The sequence below is a fragment of the Myotis brandtii genome, unplaced genomic scaffold (genome assembly GCF_000412655.1).
Source record: "Myotis brandtii unplaced genomic scaffold, ASM41265v1 scaffold312, whole genome shotgun sequence".
NCBI lineage: Eukaryota > Metazoa > Chordata > Mammalia > Chiroptera > Vespertilionidae > Myotis > Myotis brandtii.
In genome coordinates, this window is record NW_005361955.1 from 1,228,866 (window position 1) to 1,243,152 (window position 14,287).

At 52.8% G+C, this 14,287-nt stretch overlaps 1 protein-coding gene across 1 annotated transcript in view; it reads left to right on the top strand.

Moving 5' to 3' along the window:
• The first annotated feature begins 209 nt into the window (after positions 1–209).
• Positions 210–14,287, top strand: part of TMEM43 (transmembrane protein 43) — a 15,786-nt gene continuing 1,708 nt past the window's right edge. Inside the window, exons 1-11 of the mRNA XM_005870012.2 lie at positions 210–407; positions 2,663–2,812; positions 3,679–3,813; positions 4,415–4,509; positions 5,835–5,884; positions 6,147–6,216; positions 7,027–7,097; positions 8,121–8,242; positions 8,749–8,823; positions 9,152–9,253; positions 11,835–11,952. Of these exons, the coding sequence (XP_005870074.1) occupies positions 396–407; positions 2,663–2,812; positions 3,679–3,813; positions 4,415–4,509; positions 5,835–5,884; positions 6,147–6,216; positions 7,027–7,097; positions 8,121–8,242; positions 8,749–8,823; positions 9,152–9,253; positions 11,835–11,952 (1,000 nt within the window). The 5' untranslated portion in view covers positions 210–395. The remainder of the gene's footprint in view (positions 408–2,662; positions 2,813–3,678; positions 3,814–4,414; positions 4,510–5,834; positions 5,885–6,146; positions 6,217–7,026; positions 7,098–8,120; positions 8,243–8,748; positions 8,824–9,151; positions 9,254–11,834; positions 11,953–14,287) is intronic.

Below are 14,287 nucleotides of genomic sequence, written 5' to 3' on the forward strand. Positions count from 1 at the left end.
CCGCCGCGCGCCTGCCTCCGCGCCTTTCCAGCCCCAGCCTCGGGACTCCTCAGCAGGGAACTACAATACCCAGCAGGCCGCGCGCCGCCGGGCAGCAGGAACTACACTTCCCAGAAAGCCTTGCGATGCGCAGGCGTATCAGTGACATACAAGGCCTTTTGCAACTTTGTGGAGAAAGTACCTGACCCCGGACTACGTTTTCCAAAAGACCTTGCGGCGCGCATGAGCAGAGAGGCTGGAGATCACGGGGCGGTAACATTGTAGTACATCCCCTCTGGTTCTGGGCTTCACGCGCGTTTTCGCAACTCAGGCAGACAAGAGGTCGTCCGCACTCTGGCCGTAAACCCCTTTCCTACCTGAGCTGAGCGAGCCGGGGCGGCGAGCCGGGCCTCACCATGGCCGCGAATGTGAGTGTCCCCTGGTCTGTCGGGCCACACCCAAGCTCCCCGTCACGGGGCCTCTTTCCTCCCGTGGATCCATTTTGCTTGTCCGACTGACCCTCGTCTGTGCGCCCCGCTGGCTCCCTTTGCATGCTGTGTGTATGCCTCCCGGCAGCTAATCCGTCTATTCATTTCTCTTAGCCTGTCCAGACTCCAGACTCCTTTTGTCCGTATTCTTGGGGCGCGCTTTTGTGGGGAGGGAGACTCAGGAGGTGTTGCCCCGGACATTTGGGATCTACTTGCGCGCGGCACCTCCCAGCAGCCCCACCTTCATCCCCAGTTACCGCCGGGGCCCTTGTTCCCAGATTTGCGGAGCTGGACGTGACCTCAGAGAGGGGGCGAGTCCGCGGGAAGGGTGGGGAGGCCGATGCCGCCCGGGCGGAGCTGTCCAGCAGGGACCGACAGGGCTTTCTGCGCAGGCAGTGAGCTCCCGCCTGGGCGGGTAGGTGAACCGAGGCTGTGATGCTGCGGACGGGCACAGGTCCTGGTGGGAGCGGAGGAGGTGACCGTAGGAGGGCGCATTTCCCTGCTGCCTGGCCCCTCATCCCCCTAGCGTGGGTTTGGCTAGAAAGGTCCCGATTGGAGGTGATTCCTTTCCAAAGGCCGCTGGCCTCCTCTCCCCGCAGCCAGCGTTTCTCAAGAACCATTCTACTTAAGTGCAACATTCATTCAACAAATCGAGCGGCCCTTTCCACCAGGGTGCTGCCTAGGGGAGAAGCTGGTGACTCACCACTCCCTTCCTCTGTGAAAGTGCTTCTGGAGCCAGCTGGGGAACCCGGCCAGCCCCAGACACTCCCTCCCGCTGTGGTGGAGTGTCCTACCCACTCTCTCCTGGCCGGTCACACCCTCCTTCCAGGCCCCTTCTCTGTCTCCAAGGATCCTCTCTACCTCCCACACCCTCTGAGAGGCAGAGTTTGTGTGGCTGACAGCCCGAGCCACTCTGCCCCAGATTAGAGTTGTCTTCGAGGCCTAGAGGCCTTGAATGCTGCACCTAGAAAGGCCTCAGAGGTGGTCCATGAGGTCCAGGGTCTGCCAGGAGAGAGGGCAGTCAGGAGACTCACTTACCCCTAAAGGTGGACTCCTATCTGCCCCCATACCCCCACCACCGTATTTTACAGATGGAGACTCCCCAGCGGGGGAAGGCACTTGCCCAGGTCTCACAGCCAGCTTGGCAGGTGACGTCAGGGGAAGGTGCTGAAAATGGCAGGCTTTGGAGTCAGGCAGACCTGGGGGGCAAATCCACTTTCCTCCTCTCTGTAGTTGTGTGGCGCTGATCTCTAGTGGGATGGGTTACTGGGAAGTTTAAGGGAAGCTATGCTTTCAACAGTGCCTGGTGTGAAGTAGAAACGTAATATATGAGAAAAATTCTTCACAGTGTCCATCCTGGTCCATCCTGGTGGGCAGAGACCATTTGGGGTATGTTGGGACCTGACCCTTGCCAAGGAATGTCGATGAATTTGGGTATCCTCTATTGCCAAGTCTCTGTTGCTTCTAGTAGCCCGGTGTGTGTATTTAGGGGAGGAGCCACCAAGCCCTGGTGGGGTGGAGCAGGCAGGTGACAAGATTTTTTAAGCAGTGTAACCACTGTCCTGTCACAGGTTCTGTTTTTATAAACGAGTACATAGGATCAGAGAGCAACTTACCCAGGGTTTCACAGCAAGTGATTTTCAGGGCCTGTGTGTTGACCTCTGTTCCCACCGCTCATTACTTTTGAGCCCAGCGTGATGGGACTGGAAGGGTATGTGTCACTGAGGATACATAGAGGTATTCAACACTCATTATGCAGCCAATATCAAGATGACTTGGAAGGGAAGGCAGAAGGCTCGGGAGGGTGCCCTTCAGGTTAGGATAGGGGTAAAGGTGGGTAGTGAGGATGAACAGAGGAAGTCTCTATCATCCTGTTCATAGGGAATTTGATTCAGAATGTGGACTGGGGGTGTCATATCTCTACCCACCTTACCAACTAATAGTAGTTAACTCTGGGAGGTGGGGAGAGGGGAGTATCGGCCAGAAAGGGGCACAAGGAAACTTTCTAGGGTGATAGACATGTTCTGTATCTTGTCCAGGATGTTGGTCAAATGGGGTATGTATTTGTCAAAACCCATCAAACTGTACACTTAATATCTATGCATTTTTACCATATATAATTAAGATGAAAACTGAGTATAAATAATGAAATTTGATTTATTTTAAAAACTAAATTTTATTCATTTTTTTTTCAGTATTCTAATATGAGTAATAGAAGAGAACATGTCAAAATTACGACTGACCCCCAGCCAGGCTTCCTGGAGCGGCTGAGCGAGACGTCGGGTGGGATGTTTGTGGGGCTCGTGACCTTCCTACTCTCCTTCTACTTAATTTTTACCAATGAGGTAAATTGTTCAGGGTCTGTGCAGAGTGAGGTTCCCTATAGCGTCAGGGGGCAAAGGCTGTGAATCCAGAGGCTGGATTTAGTAATAAGGACTTAGATTTTACAATAGAGAGAGGGGGATGTTGAATTCACCAGAATTCTTTGTGATTTGACACACACATCCCACCCCAACCAAAATACGTGAGAAGAGAGTGGATAGGTTAACACACCTGAAATCCTGGGGGTAGCACCAGCTTTAGACATGGTTGCATCCAGGCATTTATGCTGGGTCAATAGGAATCTCCATTTCTTTATCTGCTGTCTCTGTTTCCCTGTTGTGGATTTTTTTTTTTTTGGCAGACTCTTCCTTTGTGGTGGCAAAGGAATTCCAGGTTATATCCAATCAGCTTAGCAGCCCCAGAGAACAAAGGAACCATCTCCTTCTAAATGATTTTAGCAACAGTTGTAGGGAGATCTCTGAGTCCTGGCTTGGGTCTCAGTGTTCACTCTGAACCAGTCCCTATGGCCAATGAACAAATGTTGTGATTGGCTAGGCCTGGGTCACATGATTTGGACTGACACCCAAGTAAATCACATGGACTGAGTAGGGAAGGGGAGGAGAAAGCAGAGGAAAATAGGGAAAGGGGTACAAGGCAGACAAAACGGCAGCTAGCTCTAGTATGGAGGCAGTGGGGTGGTGGGAAGGGGTCTGCCTGGGAAAGCAGGAACCCTGGGTTTCAGTCCCCACACCGCCACTTGGTAGACCTCAGTTTTCCAACGGCAACATGGGAAGGTCAGTCTCAATGCTCTCTGAGGCCCATGCTGCCCTGAGATGCTGTGTCAGGCTACGCCTGAGCTGTTGGAATGCTCACTCCCCTTTGCTCACAGGGTCGCGCGTTGAAGACAGCAACCGCCCTGGCTGAGGGGCTCTCACTTGTGGTGTCCCCTGACAGCATCCACAGTGTGGCTCCGGAGAACGAGGGGAGGCTGGTGCACATCATTGGGGCCCTGCGGACATCCAAGGTGCGTTTCACCATGGTTGCTGACCCCCCGGAGGCATGCGGCACATCACTAGACATTGTTCGGTTGAGGATTTTGAAAGCATGGACACACATGGGTGTGATTATTGACCCCACACTCAGCAGCTGTGTGGACCCATCACTTCTGAGTCTCAACATCTTCATCTGTAAATTGGGGAGAAGAATTGTAACAAACTGGGGGGCCAGTTTTGAAGATTGGGTGGGATTAAGTAGCTAACATCCTGGCACAGTGCCTGGCATGTGGCATAAGCTTTACAAATAGGTGCTTTAATGATTATGATTAGCATGTGTGTCTAGTGCAAGGCTACGAAGGTACTCTGGTTATTGGACCTTTCCAGGGCCATTGGGCCATGTAGCCTGAGCCTGTGCTGTGAGGCACATTTCACAGGCATTGGTTTAGAACTTGGGAAAGGCAGCTTCACTCCATTCTCCTACGTGAAGCAACGTAGAGTTCTCTGTCCTGTCCCGTCCTGGTCCTCTGTCTGTTTCTTTTCTAGTCCAGCTTCCCCTGAGCCAGGCTTTCTGGGCCAGTATGGTTTTGTTTTTTATGTATTCACTTTTGATTTGTTTGAATCTTTTTGAAGCTCTTGTCTGATCCAAACTATGGGGTCCACATTCCGGCTGTGAAGCTGCGGCGGCACGTGGAGATGTACCAGTGGGTAGAAACGGAGGAGTCCAGGTGAGGTACCAGTGAGTGAAAATCAGCTGGGGGTAGAGAAGGTGCAGATGTGAGGATAACATGCAAGTGACTTTCATTTTGACACTTCTGAAATTTAAAGTATGAAATCGTCTATCAGAGAAGTGTCAAATTATCCCAAAGTTATTAGTGAATGATCTTTTGTTTGGAGGTGGCAGAAATCCAATGCAGAATGGCCTGAGCTTAAGGCATTACTGGTTTCAGGCCACAAACAATTTTTTTTCCCATGTGTTAATTCCATCTTCTTTCTCATGAGGCGACAGAAATGGCCTCCTGGCTTACATCCTATGAGTTTTTAAAAAATACTATTTTTAATCCTCAACTGAGGATATGTTTTTATTGATTTTTAGAGAGAGGAAGTTGGGGGGGCAGGGGAGAGAGAGAGAGAGAGAGAGAGAGAGAGAGAGAGACATACATCACTTGGTTGCCTCCTATACGCACCCTGACCAGAGATTGAACCCGCAACCTAAGTATGTGTTTCCTGACCGGGAATCGAACCCATAACTTTTTTAGTGCACAGGACACCACTCCAACCAACTGAACCACCCAGCTGGCAACATTTTATCAGGTTTCTTTTTAAAAAAAATATATATTTTTGTTGACTTCAGATAGGAAGGGAGAGGCAGAGAAAGAGATAGAAACATCAACAATGAGAGAGAATCATTGCTTGGCTGTCTCCTGCATGCACCCCTCTGGGGATCGAGCCCACAACCTGGGCATGTGCCCTTGGCCAGAATCAAACCCGGGACCCTTCAGTCCACAGGCCGATACTCTTAATCCACTGAGCCAAACCGTCTAGGGCAACATCGTATCAGTTTTAACGGACCTCTTAGGGGAGACTCTCATTGGCCATGGTGGGGGTCACCTGGAACTATGGTGGGCCACCCCCACCTGAGCCCAATGGACCATGAGTTGAGGGGTGGAGAGGTGGCTGGGTGAGCCGGAGCAGCTCAAGCTCAGCCTGGTGCAGGGCACCTGTAGAGGGTCTCCATGGGGCTGTCCTGGAGCAGAGGGTACAGCCAGATCTCTGAGTCCACAGAGAGGAACTGTGACCCTTGGTGTTAGCCAGGCAGAGGCAAATTTCAGCTCCAGATGAGAAATCAGTTTTTCTTGGGTCAGGGCCTTCAATGGCTGGAGCTGGCTGTCTGCCAGGGAGTGAGCAGCCTGTCTGGGCTGGTGCAGACAAGGCCTGCTCCATTTGGGCAGTTTGACTGGGTAGCCCCAAGTTGCTTCAGCTGGAGATGCTTAGAGATGGGAATGTCTCAGGGTGATGGACTGACTCTGGAACTGCTGTGCTTTCCCCACAGAGATTATACTGAGGACGGGCAGGTGAAAACAGAGAGGAAGTACTCCTACAGTGAGTATAGGCCCCTGTTCTCCAGGGCCACATCCCAGGCTTGTGGGCAGATGCTGGGCACATCCCTGCAGTGGGGAAGGGCACGGAACCAGGTGTCGGGGTCCCTGGATGCTGGTGCTCAAAGCCCTGCTCTCCCATCATCCAGCGAGGCTCTAGGAGCTGCCCCTTCAGCTCGAGAATGGTCACAGGCTTGGCTAAGTGGACCTTGGACATGTGACCACTACTACCATGGTTGCTGAGTTGTTCCCTCTTCCCACAACAGACCCTGAATGGCGGTCGGAAATCGTCAACAGCAGAAACTTCGACCGAGAGATTGGCCACAAAAACCCTAGGTGAGGTCTGGGCCCCCAGGCCCGAGTGCATCCTTAGCTGTCACTGGCATGTCTCCAGCCTCAGCTTCCTCATCTGAGTAATGGGACTGAGTTACTTCTGCCTCATGAGTTGATTAAAGTGTTGGACACGTGGGCCACACTGTGGTCTGGGATGACCACCCACTCCCTGGCACAAGTCTGGGTGCTAGATGGGACAGCTCCTGGGCACCAGGAACAGAGGCGAGACCCAACTTCCCTGACCCCAAACAAGCTACCCTCAAACAAGTCATGAATTTAAGGCCTGGACTAGTGCCCAAAGGGATTTGCATGTGTAGTACCAGGGAAGCCTTTGTTAACCATTAGCCATAGGGAAGGAGGACAGTCAGGAAGGGCTTACAGGAGCAGTGGCATGTGATCTGGGCCCTTGTAGGATTTTGGCGGGGGAGGTTAGCTCAGGGACGTGGGGTGGAGCAGGCCTGATGTGAATGTGCACAGTGGGCTTAGACACTACCTGGGGCTGGGGTCAGTGAGGCTGTGAAGTCCATGGAAGGTCCATCTAATGGCTGGGGGTGGGACAGGCTGGTTGGGGTCTAGGCAAGAGGGTATGAGCTCTGGGAACAGGAGACAGAATGAGGATGTTCCATCCAGGGAATGGGGACTTGAGGTCACCCAGGGGGTGGAGTTGTTGGTAAAGACAAGATGTCTGCAGTGCCTGGCTGGTCTGGACTTGCAGGAGCCATCTGGGTAGGGACCCTCCCCAGCACAACCCAAAGGAACTCAGATACTCCCACCTGGTGTCCTGCTTCCCTGATAGCTCCCTCTTTCCCACAGTGCGATGGCCGTGGAGTCGTTCACAGCAACAGCCCCCTTCGTCCAGATTGGCAGGTTTTTCCTCTCGGCAGGTAAGTCTCTGGCCCCTTCGGGTGAGCCATTGCCAGCCCAGAGGTTCTGTGCTTCCATTCAGCCACTGGTGCCTCCAGCACTCAGCCCTTCGGTGGTGAAGGTTGCTCTGCTGCCCTGGACATGGGATCAACCAGAACCTTTCCAAGGATCATGTTTGGGGCTGGGGTCAGAGAGAAGGCAAATCTCTAGGAGGCGGGGACTCGTGTAGAACACCCCCACCGCGGGCAGGTCCCTCGGACCCCTGGATTATTCCAGAGAAGGACTGCCAGGCGCTGCTGTGGTGCCGCTGCCTGTTCTGACCAGACAAAGCCGAGAGCCCTTCCTCAAGGGGCCCTGAGCCAGTGGTCGAGCCAAGGCTTTCCCTGAGGGCTCCACCGCTGAGCCCCACATGGCACCTCGCCCTGTGCCAAGGAGTGGGTGGCTCATCCCCCTCCCCACCAAGTTATTCCAAAGAGTGGGTTTCAAGGGACAAGGCAGTATCACGGGCCACAGGAACTCCTAGGGCTCTGTCCCTGAGCTTGACCCAGGAAGGTGGGAGAGAAGACACTGAGGACCCAAATAACCAAGGTGAGGGAGGAGAGGCTGGGATTGAGGGCTTGGCCTTCTGCCATCTGCTCTGTTGCTTAGCTAGTGCCCACCAGCCTGGCCTCCAGGGGTCTCCGTGCAGCATGGGAGCCAGGCTTGGACATGGATAACCAGACCCAAGGTGGAAAGGGTGCAGAGCCAAGACCATTCTCAGAGCTGTGGTCATTCTGACTGGACGGAGAGGGGACAGGAAAGGCTTCCTGGAGGAGAGGGAGACTGCAGTGGGGCTGGCAAAGGGCAGCAGTGGAAGAGCGGGGGCTGGAGCAGGGCACTGTGCGTGGGGGTCGTGCGCTGAAGGCCCGGAGGAGAATGAGCCAGGAGGGGGCAGCTGGCAGGGCTGTGTGAGGGTGCGGTGGGAAGGATGTCAGGCTGAGGGGTTTAAGATCAGGGGGTTTCAAATTGCACACCATCGTCTCTAACCACCCGGTTTCTCTCAGGCCTCATTGACAAAGTCGACAACTTCAAGCCACTGAGCCTGTCCAAGCTGGAGGACCCACACGTGGACATCATTCGCCGGGGAGACTATTTCTACCACAGTGAAAACCCCAAGTACCCAGAGGTGCACAGAGGGACTCGGGCAGTTCAGATAGTACAGATCAGGGCCCCTGAAGTACCATCTCCCAGGAATACACAGCAGTCACGTTCTCGCTTAAGACTGATTCAGTTTGGTGGCATCCACAGCTGCACTTGGTCAAATGAAATGGGAGGGGAAGGAGTTCTAGGTGATGGAGCCACCTAGGAAAAGCTATAGGGGTGGGAAAAGAGGGTGAGTGTAGGGCAGGGGTCCTCAAACTTTTTAAACAGGGGGCTAGTTCACTGTCCCTCAGACCGTTGGAGGGCCGGACTATAGTTTAAAAAAAAACTATGAACAAATTCCTATGCACACTGCACATATCTTATTTTGAAGTAAAAAACAAAACGGGAACAAATACAATATTTGTATTTGCATGTGGCCCGCAGGCCGTAGTTTGAGGACCCCTGGTGTAGGGGCTCAACAGTGCCATGGACCCAGGCCCAGGCTTACTGCTCCTGGCCTCACTCACCCCACTTCCTTCCACCCCCCAGGTCGGAGACTTGCGAGTTTCCTTCTCCTATGCCGGGCTGAGCAGCGACGACCCTGACCTGGGTCCAGCTCATGTGGTAACGTAACTTCTCCAGGGCAGACTCAGGCAGGGCTTTCCGATCTCCCTGGGCATGGACACCGTGGACAGCGTTGGGAATGTGGCTTTGGACCCTCCCTCCAGGAACTGTGTTCATGTGCTCGTGTTCACAGTGAGGCATGCCTTTGAGCAGTTTCAGAGGTCTGTGTCCCCTGAAGCCATCCATGGATATCCGTAGACCCCAGGTTAAGAACTGGGATGGCATCGGTCTCCTCACTCACTTCCCTAGGAGGCACACAGTGTAGAGGGGTGCTGGAGCCGGGTGGGCTGGTCACTGTCTCAGCTCCAACACTACATTCTCTGACCAGGTCACTGTGATTGCCCGGCAGCGAGGTGACCAGCTAGTCTCATATTCCACCAAGTCTGGGGACACCTTGCTTCTCCTGCACCATGGGGACTTCTCAGCTGAGGTGAGTTGCTGCTGTCTACCTCTGTGATGGAGGGACTGGTGTACCCCTCCCTGACACTTTTAATAAGGTTATTAAATAAGCACCTACTACTGGAGGTTATAGCCAGTGCAACGAGGCAAGAAAGAAATAGGAGTAAGCATTTTCCCGTGTGCCAGACTGTGCAGGGCACGGAGGATAGAACACTGGGCAAAACAGACTCCTTCACTGGCGTCCAGTATTGTTGGGGAGAGTGACTCATCAGTAAAACAAGTAAGGGCACCTTGCGCTGAGTATCAGGAAGGGGAGGCAGATGCTTGGAGATAAACGGGCGTAATAGGGAATCTGCTTAGACAGTGGTCTAGAAAGGCTTCTCTGAGTAACATTTCTGCTGAGAGCCAAGTGAAGAGAGGGGGTCAGTGCTGGAAGCAGTCCAGGCAGATCAGAGTTCACCTTGTTGGGAACATCAAGAGTGTCCGTGTGGCCAGCACCCAGAGAGAGTGGTCAGGGGAAGAAGACTCCTGAGCAGGCAGGGCCCCTGTGAGGGGGTGGATTAGGTGGCAGTGAAGGGATTTGAGCTGCAGAGTCTCAGGACCAGGTGAGGGCAGGCACCCCCCTTCCTCTCTATAGAGGAAGGGGGAGAGTCATGCCTCCCCTTAAGTCCTAAGGAGAAGGGGTAGGGGTACAAAGATGTACCGAGTAGTTCGGTTGCATGCCTTAAAAGTTAGCCACTCTTCTCTAAGCAGGAAATCCTCTTTAACAGATACAGCTTTTCCATCGTTGAACACAGTGTATCACTGTCCGTATTCTGTGCTTGCTTTGATTAGGATTGCTGGGTTTTGCATCGGAAGGTCTTGAAAAGGATAGTGGGCAGGTGTCAGCTTAGGCCCTCAGCTGTCATCCCTCTCACTTTAGCACCCAACCCCGGGGTGCTGCATGGGCCCAGCCTTCTCTAACCAGGACTAGGGTGTGGTTGGGCTGCAGCCTAGGAGCCCAGTTACCAACCTCAGGGTGGAGCTGCCACCTCCCAGCCTGACATGGCATGAGTCACCCTTTCCTCCAGCAGCTCTCAGGGCCCCCTGGGGAGTTTCTAATATTAGGAAGCCCTGTCCAGGCCTTTCTCGCTCTCCCAGAGCGTCAGCCCTGATCCCAGGCTTCCATCCTCTTGCAAGCAAAGGCTGGGTGTGAGCTGCCCCCAGAGGAGTGGTGGGCTCATGGCTTAGATAACTCCCCAGGAGGGAAGACTGTGACAGTGGAGATGGGCAGGAGCTTCCTGATCACCCTGGGCCTCCAGCACAGGGTCTGGGGTCTGTTAAGCAGGGAGAGAAGGCCCTGAGCCAAGAGGCAACCTGGGGCCCTTAGAAACCAAACCCTGGGAGTCAGCTGTCCAGGTGTCAGTCCTGAGGACAGGAGAATGCAGTGTGGACAAGCATGGGCACTGGAGATGGCCCATCTCAAGCCCTGCTCTGCCTTCTGCTGGCTACGGGACCTTGGGCCAGTTGATTATCCTCTCAGCCTGTTGGCCCCTCTGTAAAATGGAAATTTAAAAAAATGATTATTGCAATTATTCCTACCTTACTTGGTTGTTGTGAAGATGATCAATTTTATTGAGCCCCAGGGACATAGAGATAAAAAGACATGCCCTCAAGCTCATAGCTTAGTTACCTGCTGGGGTGAGACCCTGGGCATGTCACTTACCCTCTCAGAGCCTCAGCTTCCTCTCCTGTAAAATGGAGATAAGTGTGCCTCCTCATCAAGTTATTTGAGGATTAAGTAATACTTGTAAAGCACTTAGGACAGTGACTGACAAATAGTAAGCAGTAAGTGTTAGCTATCAGTTAGCTATCATATTATTATTATAGATAATGTCTAGGTAGGCTTTCTGAAGACATGGCATTTCAGCCAAAACAAGAAGAACGTGTAGGAGCTGGTCAGGCATAACTGGGCAAACATGCTCTCAGCAGAGCAACCGCATGTGAAAGGCCCCAAGGCAGGGGAGGTCTGACCTGTTCCCCAATGGGGCTGAGGCGCAGCTGGCTGCATGGAGAAGGTGGCGGTGGTGGCAGAAGCAGGGAGGCCGTGGGGAGGAGGCTACTGAAGGGGCCCTGGTGAGAGGGGTTGACGGTGGTGAGAGAGGATTTGAGGAAATGTGGACCCCGTGTTGACAGGACTTGCTGATGGCCAGGATGAGAGATGGTGAGGGGAGGAACAAGCCAAGTTTGACACCCAGGTTTTGGCTTATGCAGGTGGGTGGGTGGTACCATTTGCTGAGATGGAGACGACAGAGAACAGGTTGGGGTGGAAACTCCAGAGTCAGTGTCAGATGTGCCAAGATATGCAGTGGAGATGTCACATAGGCGGTGGGAGCCAGGGGGTGAGGCTCAGAAAGGCACCTTCCTGGGAGAGTGTAGACTGAAGCAGCCAGAGAATTTCAGCATTTAGAGGATGGTAAGGGATAGAATGGCCCGGCAGACTGCTAGGTTGGGGAGGCACTTAGACCTGGGAGGGAGATGCGCCCTTACCTCCCTCTGATCTGTTCAGAAATGGCCAATGTCTCCTGCTTTGTTATGCCCCCCTCAGCCACCTGCCCTGCTTTGTCCTACAGGAGGTGTTTCTTAGAGAACAAAAGAGCAACTCCATGAAGACATGGGGCCTGCGGGCTGCTGGCTGGATGGCCATGTTTATGGGCCTTAACCTCATGACACGGATCCTCTATACCCTGGGTAGGTGGGGAGACTGGTGGGAATCTTGCTCGCCCTCCTGTAGCCCCCTGTGCTTGCTCCATGCTTCTCACACCGTCTGTCAGCTTTTCTGGCCTGATGGTATGCAACTTGGGCAGGGAGCGGGCATTTGGCCCATCTCTGAGTACCTACTCCATAGCTTTGGGATGAAGGGCCAGCCTTTGCAGTGAGCCGGACTTGAAATCTTATGTCCGAGCTCTGGACCTGGGGCCATCCTCTTTCCTGTGCTAGCTGCAATTGTCTCACACCTCATTTGTAGTTTTATGAAATATTTGGCAAATAGGAAACACTAAAAAATTGTTATACTTCTGGGCTAGATTTGGGATAGCCAGCAATTCTGGGGCACAAGGGAGAGTTTGCTGGGCTGCTCCCATAGTCTGAGGTTGGCACTGTGAGCCCAGTAGCCAAAGTGACGCAGCCTAGTTCAGGACTGAGTGCCCAGCTGATTGAGTAAGGGAGGTCTAGACTGTTGCAATCAGAGGAATGGGAGGATGGGACTTCAGAGGACTTTCCATGAGCCTTTACCCCAGTGTGTCCCTGTCCAGTCTGATGATTCAGCCTTCTCTGAGCCCCAACAGAAACCTTTCCCCCACTTACCCATTCCAGTTTGGGAGAGATCTGGCTGCATATACCCCAGACTATCAGAGCAGGGAGGGCCACCTGCCTCATTTTGCAGATGGGAAAACTGAGGTGCAGGGAGGGGAAGGACACTTCTAGGTTTTCTTTGGATAGATGATTTGTGCTCAGAAAGGCACTCAGCCCTGAAGCAGGCTGGGTCACTTGGGCAACTTCTGAGTTCCATTCAGGAGAGATCTGCATTTGAATCGAACCCTCCATCTTTTTCCTTTGTACTAAGCCCATTGTGGTTGGGTCACCTGGACAGGTCATTTTTCCTCTCAGAGACTGCTGCCCCATCATCAAGATGAGAAGGTTGTAGTCTATTTCAGAGGGCCCTTCTTTGAATCTCTGCCTGCCTGTGCTCCTCTGATTCTCTCCGTATCTGAAATGCTGACATTCCAGATTCAGAACAGACTTCAGAGGATGGAGAGATCCAAAGTGCAGGGGGAGTGATTCAGGAGCCTGCAACACAAAATCGTTCATTAAGAATTTACTGAGCGCCTGGAGTGTGCAAGGCATTGCTCTGAGCCCAGGAGACCACACAATGAACAGGACAAAGTCCGTCCTTTCAAGGCTCAGAGCCATGGCTTAGAGCTAAGGCTCTGGGCTCAGACAGTCTTGAGTTTAAGTCCTGGCTCTGGCGCTTTCTAGCTGTAAGATTTAGGGCAAGTTAAACTCCCTGGGCCTCGTGACCTTGTGGGTAAAATGAGGTGAAGAATAGCACCAGCCTTCCATTGGCTGGGTGTCTCGGTTGGAATATTGTCCCGCACACCCAAAGGTTGGGGGTTTGATTCCCAGTCAGGACATATAACCTCGGTTACGGGTTTGATCCCTGGTTGGGGCACGTATGGGAGGCAACTGATCCATGTTTCTCACATTTATGTTTCTCTGAAATCAATAAAAAACATATCCTTGGATGAGGATTAAAAAACAACACAAAAATAATACCAGCCTTACAAGGGTTAGGCCTGTGGGTTAGATGAGATGGTACAGGTAGTGCCTGACACAGGGTCAACAGTATAAAATGTGAACTCTGCTTCTTATGAGGGCCAAATAGGGGTGCTATCTGAGAGTAGACAAAGATGAGCTGTGAGGTGGCCTGCAGGATCCTGTAGTCAAGGCAGGGCACCAGGGCTTCCTCTGCAAACCCAGTGGCACCAGACTACTGGGGCCTCCTGGGAACTGAGTGGAGATTCCCCCAGTGGATAGCAGCCATGGGATGCTAGACTGGCCAGGGACAGGGTAGTTGCAGATGGATTTAGCTGGATCCTAGACTTCATACTGGGCCTGTGAGAGCCTTGAGGCTAATTTGTTTCCCTCAGTCCATACAGAGCTGGGCATGTAGATAATTGGTAACAGCATGCTGCCTGAATGAACAAATACCTTCAGGAGTGGCTGAGGGGCCCAAATAGGCACCCACAGAAAAGCCTGCCCAGTCTCCTTTGTGAGTGCACAGCAAACGGTATTTGCCACTGTTACAGTCGAATGTCTTTTTTTTGTTGTTAATCTCACCCAAAGATATTTTTCCCATTGATTTTTAGAGAGTGGAAGTGGGGGGTAGGGGGCGAGGGAGGGGGGAGAACGAGGGAGAAACATTGATGTGAAAGAGATACATCGACTGTTTGCCTCCTGTATGTGTCCATGGGGGCCGGGGATTGAACCTGCAACCAGGTACATACCTTGACCAGGAATCAAACTT